Source organism: Cygnus olor, chromosome 18, assembly GCF_009769625.2.
Source record: "Cygnus olor isolate bCygOlo1 chromosome 18, bCygOlo1.pri.v2, whole genome shotgun sequence".
Lineage (NCBI taxonomy): Eukaryota > Metazoa > Chordata > Aves > Anseriformes > Anatidae > Cygnus > Cygnus olor.
In genome coordinates, this window is record NC_049186.1 from 12420234 (window position 1) to 12445103 (window position 24870).

The 24870-nt window shown below is 68.7% G+C and overlaps 1 protein-coding gene across 1 annotated transcript; it reads left to right on the forward strand.

Moving 5' to 3' along the window:
- Positions 1 to 669: 669 nt before the first annotated feature.
- On the forward strand, positions 670 to 5505 carry CBX4 (chromobox 4). The gene is made up of 5 exons (XM_040530352.1): positions 670 to 933; positions 1051 to 1094; positions 1917 to 1982; positions 2668 to 2734; positions 3279 to 5505. The coding sequence occupies exons 1-5, from the start codon at positions 865 to 867 to the stop codon at positions 4608 to 4610; spliced, it is 1578 nt and encodes a 525-aa protein (XP_040386286.1). The 5' UTR covers positions 670 to 864; the 3' UTR covers positions 4611 to 5505.
- The last annotated feature ends 19365 nt before the right edge of the window (positions 5506 to 24870 follow it).

Sequence of the window (24870 nt, forward strand, 5' to 3'; positions counted from 1 at the left end):
GCTGCCCTGCGCGGCGGGACACACGCGGGGCCACGCGTGCCGCTCCACGCCCCCCCCCCCCGCCACGCTGCGCTCTTCTCGACCCGCTCACGCCAGCGGTGGCAGCGCGCAGGCCCCCCCGGGACGCGCCCCCACGCCGCAGCGACCCTCGGAGCAGCAGCAGCCGGCGGGGGGGGCCGGCCCCGCGGCCGCTCCCTCGCCCCCGGCTCCCGCTGCGGGCCGGGCCCCCCGGGACGAGGCGGCGAGCCCCGAGCCCGGGCCGGGGGGGGACGGAGCGGGGGTGCTGCCGCCCCCGGGCCCAGGGCAGCCCGCGGCGTGGAGGGGCGCGAAGCCTTCCCGGGGGCTCGTTCCCCACGCGGGGACCCCCGCGCACCGGCCGGGTGGGTTGGGTGCCCGCATCCCGCGCCCCTCCGCTGCCCCCCCCCCGGCCCCGACCCGCCCCCCCCCCGCCACCCCGGGCAGCACGGGGCGCGCACCTGCCCCGCGGGCTCTGCCGCCCCCCGCCGGCCGCGGGGCCCGTGGGGGCCGTGCTGAGTCACGCGTGGGGCGGGGGGGGCCGGGCCGCTCGCAGCCCCCCCCCCCCCGCCCCGCGGCCGCCCGGCCCCCGCCCGCCCCCTCCCCGCCTCGCTCCCCGGCAGGGCTGCGCCAATCCCCCGGCCCCGCCGTTGACGGGCAGCCGGGCCCGGGAGGCGCCGCCTCCCTGACGTCTCGCTCCGGGATTTGCACGGGTTGCGGTGCCGCGGCGGCCGCCGCTCAGTGTCTGTCGGGCCGGCGGCGGGAGCTGCCGGAGCCGGAGCGCGGCTCGGCTGCAGCTGGCAGCGCGGACGCCCGGCCCGGCCCGGCCCGGCCCCTCCCGGGCGCAGCATGGAGCTGCCGGCGGTGGGGGAGCACGTCTTCGCCGTGGAGAGCATCGAGAAGAAGCGGATCCGAAAGGTGAGGAGGGAGGGAGGGAAGGAAGGAGGGAGGGAGGGGGCGGCGGGAGGTGGCCGGGGGGCAGCGGGGGGCAGCGGGGCCAGCTGACGCCGTGTCTTTGCCTCCCGCGCTCCGCAGGGCAGAGTGGAGTACCTGGTGAAATGGAGGGGCTGGTCGCCCAAGTGAGTACCGAGCGGCGGCGGGGCAGGGGCGGCAGGCAGGGGGCTGCCGGCCCGGCCCGCCCGTGGGGCTCCCCCGGCCCCGCCGCGCTCCGCGCCCCGGCGAGGCCCCGGCGAGGGCGGCGGGAGGCGGCGGCGGGGCCCGGCGGCGGCGGCGGCGGGCGCGGAGCGAGGCAGGCAGGCGGCGGCTGATGTGCACCAGAAAATGGCTCCTTCCCCCTTTCCCTCCTCGGGAGCCAGGCTCCATATTGCAGAAGCGAGCGGGGGGGGCAAGGGGGGGGGGGCGGGGGGGGAAGGGGGAATAATCGCCAAAACGAAAGGCGCAGCCCCGCAGCCCCGGGGCGGGCGGGCGGGCGGTGGCGGAGCTGCCCCGGGAGCCGCCGCCGAGGCGGAGGCACCGGCCGCCGGAGCGAGGGCGGCCGCTGAGGGCTGCGGAGTATTTGGGGTTTGCATGACAGTGCCCGGGGGGGGCGGCGGGGGAGGGGGCGCGCTGCTCGCCCGGACTCCGCCGCCGGGTCCCTCCTCCGCGCCGGGGCCGCTTTAATGGGTCCAGGAAAGGGGATTTGGAAAATTTCATCATGACATGCTTAGAATTCCTCCGGAATAATAACTGCGCTAAATAAACAGTTCCGTCCCCGTGCCCCCCCCCACCCCTCCCTCCCTCGCCCATCCCCCTCCCCGGGGACCCGGGCCCTGGGCGCGAGCCCCGAAACGGGCCCGGGGCGCCGGCAGGGACCGGCCCCGGCCGCTGCGCCCCTGCCCGGGACCCCGGCCCCCGCCCGGCGGGCCCCGCGGCTGACGGCTGCCCTTCTCCCCTCCCGCAAGATACAACACGTGGGAGCCCGAGGAGAACATCCTGGACCCCCGGCTGCTGATCGCCTTCCAGAACAGGTGAGCCGCGGGGGGGGGGGGGCTCGGCGCCGGCCGGGGGGGGCTGCGGGCACCCGCGCCCCGTGCCCGCCCGTGCAATTGCAGATGCGTCACGGAGCCGACCGGGGGCCGCGGCAGGGGCGGGCAGCGGCGGGCGCGGGACGGGCCCGGGGGCGCGGCCCCGGCGGGGCGGGCGGCGCGGGGCCGCCGGGAGCCGCCTCCGGTTCAAGGTCCCCCGCGCCGCGCCCCCCCCACGCCGCGCCTTGCGCTCCTGCCTGCCCGGGGATTTGATGCCTGCGAGTGAAGGAGGCGGCGCTGCTGCTGCTGCTGCTGCGCTTGAACTGGCTTTTTTTTTTTTCTTTTTTTTTTTTTTCTTTCCGTGCATTTATTTCCTGTAGTATTTTGGCGCAAACTGTAAACTTCAGCCCCTCGCTGCGGCGGGGGGAGGCGGCAGCGGGGAAGTCGCCTCGCGAGGCGCGTCCTGCCCCAGCAGCCCGGCCGTGCCCCCGTCCCACCGCATCCTGCAGGACCCCGTGCAGTGCCCCTGCACCTGCAGATCCCGGTCCCCCCCCTCCCCTTCACACCCACCCGCTGCGCCCATATGGGGTCCTTGGCACCGCAGGGGCTGCAGGCGTGGGGCACAGGTGGGCACGTCCTGGGGGTCTGAGGGGGCTGCGGGCCTCACCCTGACTCTGTGTTCCCGCAGGGAGCGGCAGGAGCAGCTGATGGGATACCGCAAGCGGGGGCCCAAGCCAAAGCCGCTCGTCATGCAGGTAAGTGCAGGGGGGAGCCCAGCCCCGCGCTCCCGGGCAGCCTGTTTGCAGTGCCACGCGTCCCCAGGGAGCCGCTTTCAGCGGGTTTCATCATGCAGAGGAGCCGTTGTGTGCAGCCCGGCGCTCGGCAGCGCCGTGGGGACGCGTGTCCCCAGCGCTGAGCTCATCAGGAGCTCCCAGCCCCAGGGGTGGACGATGCAGCCCCCACCCCCCCCCGGGGCTGCAGGGCGGACCCACGGCACCGGCGGCTGGGCGGCATTAGCAGGCCGCTCGCAAGCTGTGCAGCAGCAGCCCTGTTTGGTCCCCGTTCCCAGACAGCTGATTGAAGGGTGCTTTTCTTCTTTTCATTGCTTCATTAGTCTGGAGCAATGCACGGCCTGTAAGTGGGAGCGGGCTGGGGCTCTGCGGCGCACTGAGCGTGCCGCGCTGCAGCCCGGCGAGCGGAGCCGCGGGAGGGGCGGGCGCTGCACGGCAGCCCCCGGTGGAGCACCGGGGCCCTGCTCCAGGGCCCTGGCTGACCTCAGCCCTTGGCTTTGCGTTGCAGCTTCCCTCCTTCGCCCGCCGCTCGAACATCCTGACGGGGCTGCAGGACCCTGCCGTGGACACCAGGCCAAAGCTGGACCTCGGCTCCTCTGGCAAGAGCCAGCAGCACCAGTATGAACTCAACAGCAAGAAGCACCACCAGTACCAGCCCAATGGCAAGGAGAGCAGCATGAAGCACCAGTCCCACAGCAAAGGCAAGTATTACTACCAGCTGAACAGCAAGAAGCACCACCACTACCAGCCGGACCCCAAGATGTACGAGCCCCATTACCAGCCCAGCAGCAAGGAGCCGCAGAGCCAGGCCTGCTTGGACAGTAACAAGAGCCCCTTGGTCGCCCACCCGGACAAGTGGGCGCACGGCCCGGCCAAAAACTTGCTGGGCCCAGTCAAGAACCTCTCTGCCGAGAGCAAGAACGGGGCTGAGAAGAACCTGTCCAGTGGTACCGGGCCCCCCCCTCGGGACAGGGTGACGAGCAACGGCCTCGGGGGCAAGATGAAAATCGTCAAGAACAAAAACAAGAACGGGCGCATCGTGATCGTCATGAGCAAGTACATGGAGAACGGCATGCAGGCGGTGAAGATCAAGTCCGGGGAGCCACCCCGGAAGCGGGCCACGGAGGAGAGGACTCCTAAGAAGGGTGGGGAAGAGAAGCTGGAGGCTTGGAGGAAGCCGGGGGAGGAGAGAGTGGTGGGCAGCAATGCCCTGAGCGCCGCAGAGGCCGAGGGCAGGCAGCCCCCCGCGGAGCTGGAGGAGAGCCCCAGGAAACCTCCCCCAGCCAAGGAGCTGCCCCTTCCTCCAGCGGAGCAGCCCCTGCAGCTCACCACCAAGCCGGACCTCGTGCCCTGGTCCCTGAGCCCCGGGCGGGAGCACAGCCCGTCCTCCATGGGACTGAACCTCTCCAGCCCGGGCGCCCGCAAGCGCTGCCTGTCGGAGCCGCACGGGGACCGGGAGCCGGGCAAGAAGCGCCTGACGTCCCGGAGCATCAGTGCCCCCACCTGCCTCAGCCCTCCCGGCCCTGAGCGGCCGGAGGTGCCCGCCGCTGCCCAGCCAGAGGTCATCCTGCTGGATTCGGACCTGGACGAGCCCATAGACTTGCGCTGCGTGAAGCCGCGGGCGGAGGGCGAGCCGGCCCTGGCGCAGGTGAAGCCGGAGGTGCCACCGGTACCGGCTGAGAAGCCGGCTGCGGAGCCGCCGCAGCCCCGGGAGGCTGCGGAGGAGGAGGAGGAGGCCGAGTCCCTGCAGGAATTCAAGCCCTTCTTTGGGAATATAATTATCACAGACGTGACCGCAAACTGCCTGACCGTGACCTTCAAGGAGTATGTGACGGTGTGAGGTGGCCGGTGGCTGCTCCCCATGGGAGCCGCCTGCCTGCCCCAGGGCCGCCGGCCCCACCGCCTCCCTCCAAGGTACTGGTGCCCCCTCCCCGGAGCCCACGTGGGGCGGCAGAGCCTGCCCTGGCTGCGGGGACACCGGGGCGCGGTGCGGTGGCCGTCCCTGCCACGCGGGGTGTCCTCTGCTGCTGCTCCCGCCCCGGGTCGTGGGGCTGCCGCTGGGACCTGCAAGCACCGGGACTGGCGAGGATGGGGCCTGCCAGTTACTCAGAGTTATAGTATTATATTTTAACAGTGCTAATTTGTCGAGTGATTCTTGCTCCCGTTTGTACGTGGTGTTATTGAAATGTATTGTTTGAGCTGAAAGCTGGTCGCCCTCCGACCGTGCTAATATATTTATTTGTAGGTATTTATATAATGAAATATAAAGCCTAGATTTATGGAGTCCCTAGATCACCTTATAAACTATATCAAACGAATATTTTCTGTTTTCCTTTTTAACCATTCAGCATTTGTTAGTCTCGTCCCCTTGCCCTCCTTACGACCCGCAGGACCATCCCTGGTATATATTTTTTGATACTGTACACATGTGGTGTTTCTATGTGCAAAAAAAAAATCGTTATCTAAAGCTAAACAAGCTATTATAGAAATTGCTGCTATTAGAAATGTCTAAACTATAAGCTTCCAATTATTAATTGCTTGAATGTAAATATTAAATGGAGATGTTGAAAGTGCATTTGATGTTCTGCAGCTAGTGTAGATCGGATTGCAAAGCCCAGCTGCTCGTAGGTGGAGCGCGAGCTGCCAGCAGCGCTTCCTGGTCCGAGGGCTGTGTCATGGGGGGAGAAATGTATCATGCAATCATTGCAAAGGACTATAAACCTTTACAAAAACTACAAGGATCTGGAGTGCATTTGTTACTGCATACAAACAGCACGGCAGCTTGCCTGGGGGGGCAGGCCGTGCCTGGGGGGCCCTGGTGCAGGCACTCGCAGGTTAACATCAGGTCCAAGGCACAGCGCTGGCTTCGTCTCTCGCAGGACAGGAGCAGCGCATCAAATAGCTCCGACTTTTCCCCAAAAGCATGGAGATGAGTGCTTGCAGCCTGTGGTACGTAAAGGGCACCCTGTTTTCTCCTGGTGCCCCCCAGGAGGACCACGAGGCCGCAGGAGCACATGGCTCAGTGCCTGGCTTGGTGCTGGGCTTCCCTCCCTGCCAGCGGGGCAGGGGGAGGCCTGTGCTGTGCCAAGGCAAAAGGGGCTGTGCGGGACTTGCAGCAGCAAATCTGCAAGGCTTCTGGAAATGTGGGCCAGGAAGGCGGCTGCAGGGATGGGCGGGCACTAGCTGTTAGCTTGATGGTGCTACTCCAGCTGAATTATCCCCAGCTTTGGGCAGGGTCGTGATTAGATGAGGAACTGAACTCCAGAAAGCAGGATGGTCCAGATTTCATAAGTAGGCCTGCAGGCATCTCTGAACTAGATTAACAGTTGCTGGAGTCCACTGAAAATACAGTACAGGGCTAACACTTTACAAAATGGCAACGTCTGCATGAGGTACAGTGCATGGTCTGCAGCCTCATCCTGCTCCCACCCCACCAGGGCTCCTCCTTACAGCATCTCCGGGCAGGGTCGGGTGTTCATGGGGACACTTTCCTCTGAACTTTGTGCTTGCAGATGTGGTGTGGTGGCCCTGCTCGTCTTAGGCTGTTGCTTGAAGTTGATTTGGAGGAACAGCGACTGTTCAGCTTGTGGATGCCATTTTCTCTAGCTTGGACAGCCATTGAGGTCCGTGTGGAAGTGGAACGATCGTGAATGTAGGCACCATTGCTGAGATGTTATGTCGGTTCGGTCTGCTCTTCTGCGTGCTCTTGTGGTGGTGGAAATGGCTTCTGGGAGCTTACACCATAAAAACAGTTTCATCATGGCTATTTTGTTAAACTTCCAAGTGTGGGCAAGGTCAAAACTGGCATCTGGGTTCATCTTGTTTCAGTTGATGTTTCAAAGTCAATGGAAACTCATGCAATAGTGTTTTGAGATTTTCACCCGCCTCCATGGAGAGGACTGGGGACCCCAGAATCTCATCATGTGCACGCAGACAGCAAGTGGAAATAGGTGAGCTGTGATTAAAATCAGCATTTCGCCTGTTAGCTGTGCTGAATCTTAAGAGGGCTTTGATCAGCACCACACGTCGCCAGGAGGGCGCGAGGGCCGGGCAGAGGCAGGGGCGCTGGGGCTGGTGGAGCGCAGGCGTCGGGGCAGGAGCCTGCAGGGTGCACGGGCGAGCCCCACACGGGGCTGGCTTGGTCGGAGGCATCTCCCCGCCATCCCAGCCTAGCTGGCAGAGCAGACAATCAGAAGAGTGATGCATTTCCCTTGATTAATTAAGCTAATGGTTATCTGAAAACAAAAATGGCATGGAAGAGGAGACGCATGCTCAGAATGCAAAATGTGATTTATGAAAGAGGAAGTGCTGCTCGACAGACAGCGGCAGGAGCCAGTCCAGCAGCAGGGGCTGGGCAGGCGGGCTCTCTTCTGGGGCAGCTTGTGTGCAAAAGGAGAACTTTGCTTTACCCAGACAAAGGTAGATGAAACCAAAGAGGTTTCTCACAACTACTAGGATGTGTCTTCTAAACGCGGGCTTGCAAACGCCCAGCCACAGCCTGAGCATCGCTGCTTCTCTCACAAGCAGCTCCCTTCTCTAGAGCGCAGGTGTGTGAGACTCGGCAGCTAACAACTGTTTGCAGGTCTACGGTTAGCTTTACTCATTAACATTCAAACAAAAGGATTGTACTGCGTTTACCAGTTTTTAAGGAAATAATGTTCCTCTGAGTGTGAGCTCTCTGCAGCTTCCCTTCCCTACACCCACCACTGCTCCATTAGCTGTAGAAGCACCTAAAATATTGTCTCTGTTGGCAGTAGCTGTGGTTTGTTTGAGGCACCATTTCCCGGAAACCACATAGCCAGATATTTCTTAGTTTAATAGTTTGATCATGTTTATCACAACTCCAGCAGCTTCCTGTGCATTGAAAGGTGTGATAAGTAGTTACTGGTTTAAAAGATACGCTCTCCACTTGGTTTGTGCCAATTGGCTGAGAAAGATGAGTGTTGAGGATATAAATTACTTATTCATACTGCTCTCTTGCCATATTAAGTGCATCAAACCTAAATGTCTGTTACTGAGAAAATTAATGGGAGGTCCGCTATGACTTCCAATGGTTATCAAAGCAATCCAGGATGAGATGGAGCATCACCACTCTCCATTAGGAAGACTGGTGTGTGCTACATTTAATGTATTTCCCAGGAACGCGTTAACCTCTGTTTGGTTTGGATTTATTCCAGAGAAACATTTGCTGATTTAAAAGGAGAATTTGTATTCGTATTTGAGCTCTTCTAAAAGGGTCTGATGCATCCATCTATACATGGCCACTGCAGCTCTGAGACTGTAAATTCGCGCTGTAAAGCTGGTTTCACATTCTTCCCTCCCCAGCGGTGGTGAGACCTGTGCTGGCTCCAGCACCGCTGTTTGTGTCAGGCCGCCTGCCTTCCCTCCCTGGCTCTGTCGCTGGCTGCACAGGCAAGAGGGTACACCCTGGGGCTGAGGATGCTGTCGAGGAGCAGGATGTTAAATAAACAGGCGACGTGGATCTTGCCTGTTTTACTCAAAAGAAGAAATGGCCTCGCGGGGACTGGGAGACTTCCAGATCTGAACCGGGAATGGCAGAGGGATTTCCCTCCAGGGAAGGGAGCAGGGGTGTGAGGGTTGTGGGGAGGTGGAGAATTTCCCAGGCAAGAAATGCACTCTGTGCTTTTGCTCCTGGGGTGAGCTGCTCCAGGCATTTTCTGGGGTTTTTCCTGTATTTTTCCCATCCCCTGTCATTTTGCTATGCGATGTGGTGAGCTGACTGTGTGACTCCACTGCTGTGTGCAGTGACCCCGGTATCTCTCCCCTGCCGGAGGAGCTGGCAACAAGGTAAAGTATTCATGGTCACGCTGGGGAAAAAACAAGCCCGCTGTTGTGGCTGCATGTTTTCCAGGCCAGTCCCCTCCAGCAGAGTGTGGGCTGCACAGCGTGGCCTTGCACGTGTTGGCTGACATCAACTGTTTTAAGTAAAGCTGTATCTAATCGGACCGAGTGCTCTGACCCAGGGTAAAGCCTTCAAAGCCCTCCAGGTTTGGTCTGGCAGCAAGGCTTGCAGCGGGCGGATTTTGCCCCGTGTTACCGCATTTTCTGTGGGGTGGGTGCCCCTCGGCCCAGCAGAGGGCTGTGAATGATGGTGGCCAAAATACAGCCCCCGCACGAGGGGGACACAAGCTGGGCAGTGTGGGGTCCCCAGTTCCTGCCCCGTCCACTGGCCCCCTCGCCTCTCCCAGCCTGTGGGGCCACCCCTGGCTGAGCAGTTGCAAATGCCTTGCAGTAGGAAATCCTCAGTCTCCTCCACAGATAAGATCATTTGGATTCAGCCCAGATTCGTACAAGATCCGTGTCAGGAAGAGACGACCACAAGGACACTGCTCTGTTTACATTTTCACCAGAAGAGGAAAAAGGCTCCGTAGGGACGGGCACTGCCCAAGCTGGCCCCAAACGCGCCCAGGACCTCAGTGAGCGGCTCTGGGGGTTCCTCTGCCAGGGAAATGCTCCTGTCTGCGCCGTGACGTGGGCAGAATTCAGTTAAACGCAAAACAAAGCAGGCACGCTCGCTAATGAGGTGTCTGCCACCAGCGCTATCTGAGCTCGATGCGGCTCTGCAGCAGAGCCCTGGCTTCGGCAGCACGGGGGCAGAAAAGGGGAGCGGTGGGACAGCGAGGTGTGCGTCCGGGCAGAGAGGATGGGGCTCGGCGCTGGGGTCCCCACCCAGTGCTGCCGGGGGGTCCCTGCCTGCCGGGTGGGGGACACGATGGGGAAGGAGGCTGAGGAAGGATGGTCCTGGCTGAGCTTCTTCTCCTAGGAGCCGTGCCAGGGGCTGTGCCGGCGTGGGAAGCCTTGTGAGCGCTGAAGTGGTGTTAGCGCGTGGTGGACCTCCGGGTGCAAACGGGCGAGAAGCGGCTGTCTCAGTAATAAGGACAGTTGGGGGCAGGTGCTGGCGGGGGTGATGGTAGGCGGGGATCTCCTCTCCCCTGGGACCCATCAGTGCCTCCCTTCAGCAGGCCGAGACCCCCAGTCACCCGGGGAGCTGTTTGCCAGCACCCACTGAAGTCATTTCTCAGCGTGAGCCGTCAGCTCAGCTGACACCTTGATGTAGTTTAAAGTAAACTGCAAACATGAAGATTTATTTTTATCGAAGGAGCAGGCATATAAACCATGCTGTGCGACACAGCGCAGCCTGGTAGGAAGCGCCCTGAATTTCAGGAGTTGTGACTTCGGCATGCTTGGCCATGCGTTGTCCCTTGCTGGCCCTGCTGATAGCGGGCACGTGTTGTTTAGGGGGTGAGCAGGGAAGGAAACAACCACCAACTGCCAGACCCCTGGGGTCTCCATTGAACACCAGCACCCCCTGTGCAAGGGGCAGCCCCGGCACCGTTTGGAGCAGCGGTTCCTGACCTGGGCAAGCTGCTGAGGTACGGCACGGCCAGCGTTGGCCCCAGAGAGGCAATGGGAAGGGAGGCGCGGCTGCACCCCTGCTCTCCGTGGGTTGTAAAACACTGCCATGGCCCCAGAGGGGATGCAGCTTCTGTGGCATGGGCATGCCAGGCAGAATTGCTTAGTTTGAGGTAAGAAAGGGAATAACCTAAACCTTTCAGAAGTGTTGCTGTTGTACTGCAGCATCCAGGGCAGAAAAATGCCACTGATACAGAAAGTAAATTAAACAGACTTAGTTATTATTATAAAATGCATTAACAGGCAGTGTGAACGGAGGGTCTGAAGCTTTAACAAATGTGTATTTAATATTGGGCATGAAGACTGTGCTGAGCAGGAATTACTGCACTGGTGTGAAGCCACATCTCCTCGTCTCCTGGAGCTATTGGATGCTCATCTTCATCTGCAGCAGGGACAAGACCAAGATTTATATCACAAGGAAACAAGGCATTCAGGAACAGCCATGAGAAGAGCCACAGCTAGCTCTTCCAGGAGCTCCCCGTCCCACCTGGAGCTGCACCACAAGAAGGGCCCTGGGCCAGCCTCGGTTGCTCCCTTCCCCTCTTGCTGCGCAGCACAGGGAGCGCATTTCTCTCATGAAACACAAGAATAGGAAAACCAAGATGACTCAGACTTCAAAAGTTACCTCTTGGCTGAAACTAAAGATGGAAAATTGCAGACCACAAGCTGGTCTGAGAGAGTTGTGAGCACCAGAGGCTGGCGTGGAAAGTAGGACTCAGCGTTTCCCTTCTGTCAGGTGCTGGCAGTGGCTGGTGAGCGCGGCATGCACCAGCCCCAGGGCAGGCAGGCGGGACGCAGCCGGGCGATGCTCCACGGTGCCATGCTGCACCAGGCCAGCCTCCCCAGGGCCCACGTGGGGATCGCCAGCCCCGAGGCAGGAATGGCTCCAAGCAGCATGACAGACTGCAAAGCTCTCCTCGGGACCCGGGCACACATGGCCCGTGCTGCAGAAAGGTCCGGCCTCTGCAGGAAAGAAAGATCAGCGTGCGGCGTGTGGGCTCTGTCATGCTGCCAGGGCCACCCCCAAAAAAGCTGGGGATGGGGAACGCAGCACTGCACCAGGGAACCTGCTCCGGAGGGGGCTCCCCTGGGCTGTGTGGGTCCTGTTGGGGAACCAGGAGCCCCTGTGCTGCCCCCGCTATGGTGCTGGGCAGGGCAGGTGGTGCTGGTGGCCCACGAGGAGATCCCGGAGATGCCCCTTGTGTAAGTCTGGGCATTGGGATTTCAGAGGCTGGGGGCTGGGAGGGTTCTCTATCTCTCAGCAATGAATTTCTGTTACCTGCCCTGATATTTCTGTCTCCTGCTTTCTGAGAGGAGGATGCCTGTTCGCATGGCTGCTGCAGTAGAGGGGAATGCACTTTGCACATCACCGTCCATGGAGCTGTTCAGAGCTCCCAGTATTAGTGCCTCGAGGAAAGAAACCATTTATATTTTGGTTAAAAAAAAAATGAGAGCATCGGGTTCTTTTAATTGCCCAAGACGAACTTTGGAGAGGGATGGTTTTTTTAGGCATCATGGAGCCAACAAAGCACCTGAAAGCACAAAATAAATGTTAATTTTCACATATGTCAGCAATTCCACATGGCTTGAATAAAATACAGGATGAAGCAGTGTCCCTGAATGTACCCATCCATTTGCAGTGCGGTGCAAGCCAGGCTGTCATTTTAACATCAGGAATGTATTTTATAGCCGCTGCCCTCTGCGTCCGATGGGTCCAGCCGTGACACTGTCCTTCCTCTGCTTGTTTCCTTTTGGCACATGAAGTCACCAGCGACAGATAAAATAGGGAGATTCATTGTGGGTTGTGCAAAGAAGACGATGTGGTGGCCAGACACCAGAGGTGCCTTGAATCTTCCTGACTGGCTGTTGGAATGATGCCTTATCTTGAGTTTAAGGGCTCAACCTGACCCTGAGCCATTTTTAACCCGAGGTGGGAAGAGCCTGCCCCTGGGTGTCCTTCTCTGCTTTGAACTCACTGCTTTCACTCACTCCACAGTGTCTGCTCTCCTGTTGTTTTTCATTGCTGTACCTCTGAAACCTGAGGCAGACCCACTTTTTGAGCGTTTGATGCTCTATTTCTTGAAGATGCTTTAACTCTCAGGACTCAGAAATAACTCTTAGCAAATGCAGTGCAGAGAGACCCAACAAGAAGACATCTAATCTAACGTATCACATTTCCATAGTTTGTGCTGCAAGCAGCAATTTGTGGTTCAGCAGCAACGGCTGAGTAGAGACAAGCATTATCACAGGAATTTCTTCCATCTCTCGCCTGAGCGTGTGACAAATAAGTCTTGGCTGTGGCATTGTCTCTTCTGGTTTCAGACTAACAGGCTTAACTCTTTTCTGCTTCCCCGGAAAGGCAATTTTATCGTTGCCGTGTGCACCTTCGTCCCCCCCTTCACCGAGAATTTGCTGCGGGAGGCAGCACCCCGTGCACCTGGCCAGCACAGCACCAAGTGGGAAGGGGCAATAGAAGGAGCCCCGAGGGCGCGGGCTCCGAGAGCAGCCAGCCGAGGTGGCCCAGCGCGGCTCGGCCGAGGGGGCTTTCGGGGAACGGGGGGGTCTGGGGCTGCGTCCCGTGAAGCGCAGAACCCCAAAGGGGCTCCTGCGGGAGGGCGGGGGGGGGCCCAGCGGCCGCTTGCTGGGGGTCCCTCGACTGGCCCGGGACAGGAGGCGCCCGCCCCGCCGGCAGCGGCCCCCCCGGGGGGGCGGACACCAGCCTGGGCAGGGGCTGCTCCTGCAGGCGCCGTGACAGCGGGCGCTGTGTGCCGTGCCGAGCCGTGCCGTGCCGTGCCGTGCCGTGCCGTGCCGTGCCGTGCCGTGCCGAGCCGTGCCGAGCCGTGCAGTGCCGTGCCGAGCCGAGCCGTGCCGTGACGAGCCGAGCCGAGCCGTGCCGTGCCGAGCCGTGCCGAGCCGAGCCGTGCCGTGCCGAGCCGTGCCGTGCCGTGCCGTGCCGTGCCGTGCCGAGCCGAGCCGTGCCGAGCCGTGCAGTGCCGTGCCGAGCCGAGCCGAGCCGTGACGAGCCGAGCCGAGCCGTGCCGTGCCGAGCTGTGCCGAGCCGAGCCGAGCCGAGCCGAGCCGTGCCGTGCCGAGCCGAGCCGTGCAGTGCCGTGCCGTGCCGAGCCGTGCCGAGCCGAGCCGTGCCGTGCCGAGCCGAGCCGTGCCGAGCCGTGCAGTGCCGTGCCGAGCCGAGCCGTGCCGTGCCGTGCCGTGCCGTGCCGTGCCGAGCCGAGCCGAGCCGTGCCGTGCCGTGCCGTGCCGAGCCGAGCCGTGCCGTGCCGTGCCGAGCCGTGCAGTGCCGTGCCGTGCCGAGCCGAGCCGAGCCGAGCCGTGCCGTGCCGTGCAGAGCCGAGCCGAGCCGAGCCGAGCCGAGCCGAGCCGAGCCGTGCCGAGCCGTGCCGAGCCGAGCCGTGCAGTGCCGTGCCGTGCCGTGCCGAGCCGTGCCGAGCCGTGCTGTGCCTTGCCGGGCCGGGCCGCGGCACGGGGCAGCGGCAAGACCATGGACAACGAGGATTTCCCGTGTTAGCGGGGGAAGTGCAAGGCAGAGCAGGCTGGCGGAATTGCCTCAGTATGGCACTGGTGAGCCCGCTTTCGCGTCTAGCACAGCCTCCGGTATCTCCAAAGAGAGACGGAAACGTTGGAGGGAGCCGGGAAACAGGTAGAGGGATGCCGTGAGGCCGCGGGGAGCCTGAGCGGCAGGAGGCAGCGGGCTGGTTTGGCACCTCAAAGAGCAGGTTAAGGACATTTTGATCAGCCCGTAAGCCTCCGCACGGGGAGGAAATCCGTGGACTCGGATGCGCTTTCATCTAGTAAATGAAGACACAACAGGATCCAGCGGCTGAAGTCCGCAGCAGCAGCAGTGGGGACTGGAATGCGGTGCCATTTTAGCACTGAATGAAAGCCAGCGGCAGAAAAAAATCCAGGTGGAAAGGCAAAAATCTGTGCTGCCTGGCATCTCTGTAAGAGATCTGCTGCCATCCAGCCACTGGCTGTTACGGGCAGGATGCACAGATGCTGGGGATTGGAACCCCCAGGCTGCGGTACGGGGACGGCTCCCCTCGTTCAAGCCTTCCGCCTTCCTCCTCCGGGGCTGTCCCCTCACCACCTTTGACTTTTATGGGATCAATTCCTTCTCTCCGGGGCGTTCTCGTATTGCACAGCCGCCGTGCCCGCACACCGGGCACCTCCGGGTGGCAGCCGGGGGGTGCGGGCTGCGGGCAGGCTGCGGGGCACCCCCTCCCCGGGCGATCCCACTCGCGGCCGTGGCGCTGCGTGTCCCCACGCTGCGTGTCCCCGCCATGCGTGGCCAAGGGTCAAATCCCCGCGGCGGGGAAGCGGAGCGGCAGCGGGAGCCCGGCTGGGACAGACGCGGCGCTGTTTGCCGGGGGGCTGCGGGGGGGAAGCCCCCGCTTAGACGTGGGCAGGCAGCGGGGGGGGGCGGCCCGAAGGTAGGGCTGCGGGGTGGGGTGGGGGGGGATGTTCCCCCGAGGAGAAGCCGGAGCGGATCAAAGCCGAGCTCGGGGACTTGCCCCGGGTCTCTGCAGCACCGTGGACTTCGCAGCGGTCCCGGCGTCGGGGGGAGCCGCAGGGAGAGGCCGGGGGGGTGGGGGGGGTGGAGGGGGGGCCAGGACAGTCGGGGTCGTCCATGGGCCGGTCGGCGGGCGTCCGGCGCTGGGGGCAGGATGAGGCCCCACCTCGGCAAATACAGGGCGAATGGGGGGGGGGCGCATCCCGCCGCGGGAGGAAACGTCCCGCGGTCCCGACAGGAGCGGGAGGAAAACGAAACGGGGACGAGAAAGCCGAGGAGGGCCGAGGCGCGGGGTGGTGCGGGCGGCTGGCGGCCCGGCGGCGCCCGGGCTGCCCAGCCCGGTTCGGCCCGGTTCGGCCCGGCCGGCCGGGGGCGGCGCGGCGCCCACACCTGCATTGCAGCAGTGGCGGGCGGCGGAGCGCTCCCGGGCCGCCGGGCTGGGCTCTCCGCGCAGCGCTGCATTGCAGCACTGCAGGAGCCCCCTCCTTCCCCGCGCCCTTCTCCTCCCGCCGCCGCCGTTCGGCTCCGGGAGCGCAGCCCGGGGCGCGAGACGGCCCCGCCACGCTCCGCTCCTGCTCGCACGGGTCACCGGGCCGTGCAACGACCGAGCCGTCCCGGGAACGCCGCCGTGGGGCGGGGGACACGCAGCGACCGTGCTGTGCCCCCTGCCGACCGGGGACGTGTCTGTCACCGGTTACCGATGGACCCCGCGCGCGTGGAGGGAGCGGCCCGTCCCGTCGGGGCAGCCGCCGTCCCGCCCGCCTGTCCCCGAGCCCCCGGCGCGGCCCCAGCGCCTCGTCCCGACACCAGAACCGCCTCCGTCCCCGCGGGGCAGGCGGAGCTGTCCGCCCCGACGGGCCTCCGGCTTCGCGTGGACCAGGCACTGCCCGGCCTCGTCCTCCCGGGCTTCCCGGAACCGCTTCGGGAGCGTGGGCCGGTCCCGCGGAGACTCGGTAACGCCACCGGGACGGGCAGAGCTGACGGGCGCTGTGCCGGGCCGGCCGGACTCCCGGGGCTGCCCCTCCGGCCGCTGCCCGACGGGACGGCCCTCCGCGCCGCAGGGGCACTTGCGCTGCCCGCGGGGCGGGCGGAGAGGGGCGGCCAGCCTCGCGTCCCGGGCGCACCGGGCAGGGAGGCTGGCGGCCACGCTCCGGGCTCCCTCGCTTGGGGACAGCGGCCCGGGGGCCGGCGCCAGCCCGGCGTGCCCAGGCCCTGCGTGGTCCCCGCCAGCCACGACCGGCGGCTGCTGCGCGCACGGGGCGCGGAGGGGACCGGGGCGACCCAGGTGGGAAGGAGCCCGGCGGCGGGCGGGCGTCCCGGGACCTGCCCCGCCGGCGGGTGCGGGGCGCGGGGGGGGTGCCGGGTCCCCGGCCGGGGGCAGCGCCCGCCCCGGCCCACCGGGGGCCCGTTCCCAAGGCTCCCGCTCTGTGTCTGCTTTGGGAAAACGCCAGCACGGTAACAAAATGGCGGGGAAAGGGTGGGATTGTCACGGCGAGCCCTGCGGCGCTGCCCGCCCGCCCCCCGGCAGCGCCCGGCCGGCCCCGGGGCGCCCGTTCCGGCGCAGGCAGCGAGGCGGGCCCCCCCCCCGGGCCGCCGGGCCGCCCGGTCTCGCCGCCCGGCACCGCTCCGGTGCAGCCGCAGCTGCAGAAAATGGCTGCTCGGCGGAGCCCGCTGAATCCTGCCGTGTGTGTGTGTGTGTGCCTGTGTGTGTGCGCAGGGGGGGCGGCGGGGGGGGAACGGCGAGGAAGCGCCGAGGCTCTCCCCGGCGGCCGCGCCCCCCGGTGCCCCGCGGCGGGGGGCGGCCGAGGGTCCCGCGGGGCGGCGGCGGGGCCCGGGGGCCGGCACGGAGCCTCCCGCCGGGGCCTCACCTGCGGCGGGGCGGGGGGGAGCGGGGCTCCGGGCCCCGCCGGGCAGCACGTGCCGGCCGCCCCCGGTGCCCGCCGCGGCGGAGGGCTGGGGCCGCGGCGGGGCGGGTCGGCAGCTCCCGCAAGGCGCCTCGCCGGTGGTGCCCGCTCCCGCAGGCGGTCCTGCAGCGGCCGCTCTCCGGCTCGGTTGAAAATAAATAAAATAAAATAAAAAAAATTAAATACAATAAAACAGAAGCCGGGGCGGGAGCGGCGCTGCGCGAACACGGCTCGGCCACGGCTCGGTGGCGAAGCCGCAACGAAAACTCGGCCCCGCGGCCCCGCGCCCAGCCGCCGCCCCCTGCCCGTCGCGGCGGCCGCCCCCCGCCGCCTGCCCGCGGGGCCGGAGCGGACACGCGTGGGAGCGGGCCCGCCGCCTCCCCGCCTCCCTCGCAGCCGGGGTCCCGCTCCCGGCGGGTGTGCGCGGCGCCTTTCGCGCGTGTCCGCGTTTCGAGGGGACGTCCCTGAAAGGTGCCTGGGGGAGCCGCGGTGGAGCGAGCCTGCCCCCACGGGGAACCGGCCGCCGGGGGCCGGGCTGGCGGCGCATTGCGGGGCCGGGGCACGGTGCAAAGGACGCGTCCCGCCCCTCTCCCGCAGCGCTGCCCGGCCCGGGACGCACGGCAGCCGCCCCGGGACGGCTCGGCGGAGCGGAGCGCGGGGCTCCCCCGTGCCGCGCCCTGCCCGCCCCGTCGGCGGTCCCTTCCCCGCAGCCCACAGCCGGAGAGCGCGGCCGGAGGGAACGGGTCCCCGCCGCGGCAGCGGGACGGGGCAAGGCCCGGGGGTACCGCAGCCCCCGCCGGTCCCCTCCCGCCCGGGGCGCTGTCGGGGCCCACGGAAGACGGCGCCGCCGCCCCCTCCGGCGACGCTCCCCGCGGCTTCGGGGCAGCGCTGCCCGCCGGGGCCGGGGCCGGACAGGGGCAGCGGGGCGGCGGGCGGGCGGGGCGGGGGCTTGGGGGCCGCCGCGCGGGGGTCCCGTCGGGGGGCGCGGGGAGCGGGTGGGGGGGGGGGGGCAGCTCCCGGCCCCGCGGGCGGGAGGGGGGGGGCCGCGGGCCCGTTCCACTCGTGCGAGCCCGGTTGCTGCGATACGGGCGGGCCAATGAGCGCGCACCACCTCACCGCGGGCCCTGGCACCGCTTCCTTATATGGTGCGCGCCGTCCGCGGGGCGCCGCGCTCATCGCCATATAAGGGCATGAACCTAAATACAGCCGCTACCTAGGGCGGCGCGGGCGGGGCGCGGCGGGGCGGGGCGCGACGGGGGGGGGGGCCGGGGCAGAGCCGCCAGCCCGGCCCGGGACGCGGCACCCCCGGACCCCGACGTCCCGCCCGGGACCCCGGCTCTGCCCCGCCGCAGCGGCCGCCCCCGCCCCGGTGCAGCCGCCGCCGGTCATTGAGAGCAATGCAAATGGGCCGTGCTTCCCCTCTAATTGCTTTTGTTAAACGCGGCGCCGCGCTCGGCCGCGGCACGGGCACGGGGTCGGGGAACGGGAACGGGGCAAGGCCGCCCCTGGGTGACCCCTTCGGTTCCCTGCCCGGAGCCGGGGCTCCCACGCGGGGCCGTGGGCTCGTCGCCGGGAGCCGCCCCCGCCCCGTCGCGGGGCTCCCCCGCTGCTCCCGCTCGTGCCCGGCCCCGGTGGAGCGGGGCCGTGGGCTCTGCCCGCGCGTGGCGCTGCGGTGGAAGCCGCGGCCGCTGCAGCCCGAGCCGAGAGCGAGCAGCCCCGGCCTTCGGCCGGCCTTGCGGGCAGCACCGCGGCGAGCCGGAGCCGCGCCGGTCAGACGGGGGGGACCCGAGGGGGGGGTCCGGAGACGTCCCGGCTTCCCCGCCCGCCGCGGGAGCTGGGGTCGGCTCCTGCTTCCTTCGCAAACACCTCGCGTTGGTGTTCCTACAAATAAGCGGCGAATTCAGAACCCCCCAAACAAAAGATCTTTTGTGCAAAGTGCTCGCGGCCCGCAGTGCCGCGATAAAGCCCCCCCGCCGCGGCCGCCCCACCCCCAGGAGCGGCGCCTTGCCCGCCCAGGGCTCGGTGCGAGCCCGCGGAGCGCCGCGGCCGCGACTTGGGCGCCCCGGGACCGGGGGCAGCGGGGGAGCTCCGGCTCGCCGTGGCACGCTTCGGGACCGGGGCTGCGGCGCTGCCCCGCGGGCGCTCCCCGTGGGAAGGCCGGGCCGGGCCCCCCCCACCCTCCCTCACCCTGGCCGTCGACAGCCGGAGCGGAGGCTGCGCTCGGGCCACGCCGCCCCCACGGGCCCGTCTGTGGAGGCTGCGGGGACACGCGTGGGGAGGTTCCCACGCGCAAGATCGACGCGGGAGGCTCCCCCCGACGGGTGGCGGGGTTGTGCTGCGAGGAGGGGGGGGCGGCGGCTCTCCCCCGGGGAGTCGCGTGGGGGAGCCCCCCCCGCACGGCCCGGGGCCAACGGGCCTGGCACAGCTCCCGGGCCTCCCGCCGACACGCACCGGGCACAAGCCGGGCGGCAACGGGCGGCGCTGCGGCGGCCGGGACCGCCTGCCCCGTGCTCCTGGGGGCGGCGGGGGCGGCCCTGCCCCCCCGGGGCGGCCGGAGCGCCGCTGGCTGCGCGGCGGCCGCAGTCGCGATTTTCAGGAGGACGGTGCCACCTATGGAGAGCACCTGGAATTAATCGCGCCGGCGGGGCCGCGCCGGGAAGCGTCGCCTTTCCCTGCAGAACCCCCAGGGACGAGCCCGGGCCGCCTCCGCCGCCTCGCCCGCCGCCTCCCCCAGCCCCGCAGCGCCCGCCCCGGGGCCGGGCCGGGCCGGGCCGAGCCGGGCCGGGCCGAGCCGGGCCAAAGGGCGACGGACGGGGCTCGGCCACGGCTGCCTGCCCTGGGCGGGGGGGGCCGCCGCTGTCCTTCAGCACCGCCGGCCCGCACCGAGCTGCCCCGGGGAGGAGGCTCCCGGGCGGCGGGGGAGGCCGGCGGGGAACCGGCCGCAGCGCCGGGCTGCACCTCGTCGGGGTCGTTCCCTTGCCCGCTCGCCGAGGCCCCGGTAACCGGGGATAACGATCGACGGGGCAGAGAGAAGGGGCCCGCCCTAGGCGCTGCGCCCCCGAGCCGGGTTGCTCGGCGCGGAAGCTCCGCGGAGCGCGCACCGCAGCGGCCGAGCCCCGTGGCAGCGGGTCCGTGCCGAGTCCCGGCGGAGCGGGAGCAGCGCGGGGCAGGGGAAGCCGCCGTGCCCGCTGCCCTCCCGAGCTGTGCCCGCCGGGCAGCGCCGCACCCCCGCCGACCCTGGGCACCGGCGTCTCGGGAGCTGCCGGGAAAGCCCTGCCCGGGCCTGAATTCGATGTCAAAACCACGAACGTGTCCTCGCACGGGGATTTCTGGGCTGCAGAGTGGGAGGAAGCCGCTCCGCGCCGCCCGTCCTCCGCGGGGACTGCCCGGGCATTCCCCGCAATCTCCCTCCCCATCGCCAATCCGCCTGGACCGGCCGCCCCATTGCTTGGGTCGACGGCAGCCCCGGGCCCGGCCGGCTGCAGCCCCGGGGGATGCCATGGGGGTGGTGGCCCGGGGGGAAGAGGGGCGTAACGGGGGCGCCCGGGGCCGGCGCAGCCCCGCCTGCAGCGCTGCCGCGTGTAAACGCAGCTCCGTTTATTGGCCCGGTCCCCGGACCCGCCCTCGCCCTCCGTCCCGGGGCCGGTCCTGTATGTGCCTACGGCGCCGCGGGGGGGGGCCCGGCCGCCTCTCTCTTGCGGGACCGGGTCGGGGGGGGTCGGGGGTGGGGGCAGGTGCCGCGACCCGCGGCCGGTCGCTGCCTCCCCGCTTCGCCCCGAGGTGCTCGGAAACGAAAGTGCTGCGTCCCGGCGGCCGGGCTCCTCCCGCTCCCGGGGCAGAGCTGCGGGGGCCGGCGGGGTCCGCGGCAGGACCGCGAAGTCCCCGGTGCCCCGCCCGCCCCACCGAGCCCGCCCGGCACCGGCCCGGGGGGCGGGAGTCTGCCCCGGTGCTCGTCGCGGCTCCGCTCAGCAGCTGGCAGAGGAAATCGTTTTCTCGCCCGGGTCCTGGGTGGGAGCGGGCCGGGCTAAGCTCGGAGCCGAACCGGGCGGGGGCGTGGGCCGGGGTGCCGGGGGCGGCAGCTCCGACGGGCGGCCCCGAGGGGCCGGGGGTCTCGGCTCTTGCCGGGAGCTGGCCCGGAATGGAGCTCCGGGGCTGGGCTCTGCCCTGCCCGGCGGTACCCATGGCTCGGGCGGGCTGCGGGATGCTTCTCCCGCGATACAAGGGCCGAACCGGCCGCGGTGTCCGTTCGGGCACTCGAAGCCGCTCGGGCTCTACGAAGGGGCGAGTGGCTCTGCCCCCGGTTTCCCGCGGGGTCTCGGCGCTGGGGCTGTTCTCGGGCCGCCCGGGAGAACGGGACGCGGGGCAGCGCGACCTCGGTATAACCGGGACTCCCGCCAGCACCGCCAGCCTCGGCCGCCCGGGGAACCGGGCCGGGCCGGGGCCTGGGCTGGATGCTACCCGTCCCGGGCGCGGGTGCCGGGCGACGGAGCAGCACGATCGCAGGAGCTCCCGGGGAGCCGCGGGGAAGAGCCGGGCTGTGGCGCGGGGATCCGCCGAGCCGGCGGCTGGGTCGGTGCCAGCTCCCTCCCGCCCCACTGCGGCCCCGGGCTCGGACACGCGTGCTCGCCCCGGTGCCCCCACGCGCGGCCCCAGGAAGAGCCGCAGCCCCCCGGTTTCGTTGCAAAGCTCGCGGCCGTGGAAGCCCCCACACAGCGAAAAACGAGGGGGGAGCCGGACACGCTGCGCCGGGGTGGCTCTCTGAGACCCCGAGCGCTCCTTACGCGAGTCCGAGCGGGGCGTGGGGATAAAGGGCAACCGAGGGGAGGATTTGGGGGTCAAATGGGCGGAAACTGGGTCCACGTTTGCAAGTGCAGCGGCAGACGCTCGAATCGGCCGGGAACAGTCCACGAGTGAGCTCCGAGCGCCGGCACCTCGGGGCAGAGCTGGGGGCGCGGCGGGGTCGGCAGGGGCGGGAGGAGAGCGGGGCCGGGCCGGCCCCCGGAGCCGGCAGCCCGTGCTGCACCCCGGCAGCTTTTGCCGTTGACCTCCGGAGTGTGAAGGGCAGCCCCAGCCCGGGCTCCGCTCCTGCTCGCGGTACCCCGGCCGAGCACCAGGGCTCCCCCCGCAGCTCCGCACGCCCCGGGCGGGGGCTTCCCGGGCCCCCTCCGGCAGGAGGAGGAACTGCCCGGGAGAACCGGGCACGCTCCCGCCCGCGGTCTCGTCCTGCGGCGCCGGGGCGGCTCCATCCCGCTTCTCTTTCCCGGCCAAGACGCCGTTGAGCCGCCGCAGCCCCGCTCCTGGGTCGCCCACGGCCCCGGCGGCTCCGGCTGCCCCCCCTCCCCAGCAGCGATCGCTCCCCTCTGCCTTCTCCGCGCCGTTCTCGTTTGTGTCTCGCCTTCTCTCTACCCCCCCCCGCACCGCAATCGGGGACTCAGCTCCGGTCCCCGTAGCCGCGTGGGTCTCGCGTGGGTCCCTGCTGGTGCCTGGAGTTGTTTCCCCCGCGGACGGGCGTGCAGGAGGCAGCGGGAACCGTGGGCTCTTTCCTCTCCGCGGCCACGCGTGACTGTGGGGCTCCGCGAATCCGCGTGGCTCTGCGGAGGCTACGGGGCAGAGGCGGCTGCTCGGCAGGGAGCCCCGCAGCCCCTCGAGGCACCTTCAGGACGGTGCCTCCCGCCTGCACCGGGGACAGCGGGAGCGAAGGTGTGGGGCTCACGCCCAGTTCCCCGGGCTGCGGCCCCCCCGCGGACGCGGGGCACGGCCCCTCACGGCCCCGCATGGCCCCGCTGCGCCGCCGCGGTCGCTGTCCCGAAAGCCCCGAGAAGCGGAGCGAGGCGGCGGCGGCATCGGTCCGGCCCCGCTGGGGAGCACGACCGGTCCCCCGAGCCCCCTCCCCACGTCTGGGCGCTGTGCCCGCCCCCCCTCCCCCCTTCCCCGTCCCCCCGGGACGCTCCTCTGCGCGGCACCTTGGGGGTGCGGAATCCGGTCCGGTGCGTCCACGCGAGTTAACGAGCCGCCCTGCCGCCCTGCCTTAATTAACAACGATTAATTCGACATTAACGAAAATCTCCCCAGGACGCCGCTGGCCGGGGACCGGGGAGGGTGCGGAGGCTGCGCAGCCCCCCCCTGCCCGCCTCCCTCCGCACCAGCGCTGCGCAGCGGCCCGGGCACTGCGCGCAAATCCCGCGCAGCGCGGGGACCCCCGACACGGGGCGGGCCGCGGGGGGGGGGCGCGGCCGCGGAAGCCGCGGGTCGGAAACCTCCCCCCTGCGCCCGGGAGCGGGATTCCACCGGGCCCCGCCGGCCTCCCCCCCGCCACGCGTGTTCCCCTTCGCGCGGGACGGGGCGCGGCGGGACCCCTGCCCCCGCTTGGCCCACGGAGCCTCTCCACGCCTCGGGTCCGGCAGCGAGAGGCAGCCGCGGGCTCCTCCACTCGCGTCCCGTGAGCCCCCCCGTTGGGCCGCGAGTCTGCCGTTCCCGCGTGACCCCCGTGGGAGGCCGAAGCCCGGCCGGCGGGAGCGGGCAGCGCTGCGTGGCGGCGAGCAGGAGCCCCGGGAGATAACGATCCCCGGGATGGGGACGACACCGGAGCCTTGCGGCTGCCGCTCCCGGTGCACCCGCGGCCCCGCAGCTGCGACCCAGGAGGGGGACAGGCGGTGCCGGGCAGCCCCCGCGCCGAGCGGGCACGGAGGGACGTGTCCCCCCCACCCCGGCCCCGCGGTCCCCGCGGCACCGGAGGCGAGCAGCCGCCGGCCCCGAGCCCCGCTCCGGGGAAGCCGCTGCCTCCTTTACGGAGACGAGGCGCAGCCGACGCTTTTAGGGACCGGCGCGTGGATCCCCCACGCGTGAGCGCGGCCGCCGCCGAGGCTCGCTCCCCCTCGGCTTCTAGCCCCTTAGCGGAGGAGAGCCGCGGGGCAGAGCGGCAGAGCCGTGGGAGGCCTCGTCCTCCCTCGCCCCGCGTGGGCCAGGCGGCAGCAGCCCACCCGCGGGGCGGCCCCGGCCCGAGCCGCTCCCGGGCTCGGGACCGGTTCCACTCGGCGGGACGGAGCCGAAGCGCTGCCGGGCACCCCCGAGCCTCCCCCCGACGGCCCCGGGGGGACATCGCGGCTCCCCCGGCTGCGGGCGGGCCGCGGTCCCCCTGCTCCTCCGCGCCCACCGGGGGCCCGACCCGTCCCGGGGGCTCGCGGGGCCCGGTCTCCCGTGGCCGCCTCGGGGTCGGACTCCCGCGGGGGGAGCGGCAGCGGCCCCGCGGGGCCACCGAGCCGGCCGGGCCCCGGAGCTCTGCCGACAGGTGACCGGGGGGTGGGGGGGGTGGGGGGGCGGGGAGCCCCTCCGGTGGCCCCGGGGACACCCCCGCACCCCGAGCGAGCCGGGGAAAGCAGCCGCGGGTTGCCGGAGCGAGGAAACCAGAAACTCGTATTATGGGCTGTTGAGGTCTACTTTATTTTTACTACCCGAACTGTTGGAAAGTATTTCAACTTAACCAGAACCAGCTGCCCCGCTGGCACGGCGCGGCGCGGCCATTTGTTCCCGGGAAGGGCTTTTGACGACGCCGAGCTCTGCCGGCCGCCGGCTCCCGGCGCGGCAGCAGTGAGGTGATTTCTACGTGAGCCGCGAGCGCTTCGCTCCCCAATTCTGCCGGCTTTGGCACAAAAAACCCGCGGGGCGCGGGGGGGGGGGGGGGGGGGGGGGGGCGGGGGGGGGCGGTGGGGGCTGGGGGGGGGGGGGGGGGGGGAGAAGAGAACGCGGGGGCCCGGCCGCCCCCCCCGGGGTTCGCCCCGTCCAGGTGCGCTCGGAGCGGTGATGCCCGGAGGGGGGGGGGGGGGGGAAGATGATGGAAGGGGGGGGGCGGTCCGCCCCGCCCCGCTCCGCCCCGTCCCGGGGCCGGCGGCTGCCGGTGGCGGCGGCTCCTTTGTGCTGCGCTGGGCTATTGGAGGCGGGGGGGGGGGGGGAGACTCGACGGGGGGGGGGGGCGCCCCCCTCGGAGCGGGCGGGGCGGCCGCGGGGAGAGAGGGGGGGGGAGCGGGGGGGGGGGCGCGGCCGCGCCCCCCCCCCCCCGCTCCCCCCCCTCTCTCCCCGCGGCCGCCCCGCCCCGCGCTCATCGGGACGCGGCGCACGTCGGGGGGCGGTGCGGCGGCGGGGGCGGGCGCCGGGCCCGGGCCAATGCGGCGCGGGCGGAATATTCCACCCGGCTCCGCCAGCAACAAGTGCGGGGGGGGGGGGCCCGGAGGGGGGGG

What these genes read in the sequence shown, in the direction of transcription:
- CBX4 (XM_040530352.1), top strand. Translation starts at nt 865, where the DNA reads ATGGAGCTGCCGGCGGTGGGGGAGCACGTCTTCGCCGTGGAGAGCATC. An exon ending in AGAAGAAGCGGATCCGAAAG is followed by an intron (nt 934 to 1,050) that starts GTGAGGAGGGAG and finishes CGCGCTCCGCAG; the next exon opens with GGCAGAGTGGAGTACCTGGT. An exon ending in CAAAGCCGCTCGTCATGCAG is followed by an intron (nt 2,735 to 3,278) that starts GTAAGTGCAGGG and finishes TTTGCGTTGCAG; the next exon opens with CTTCCCTCCTTCGCCCGCCG.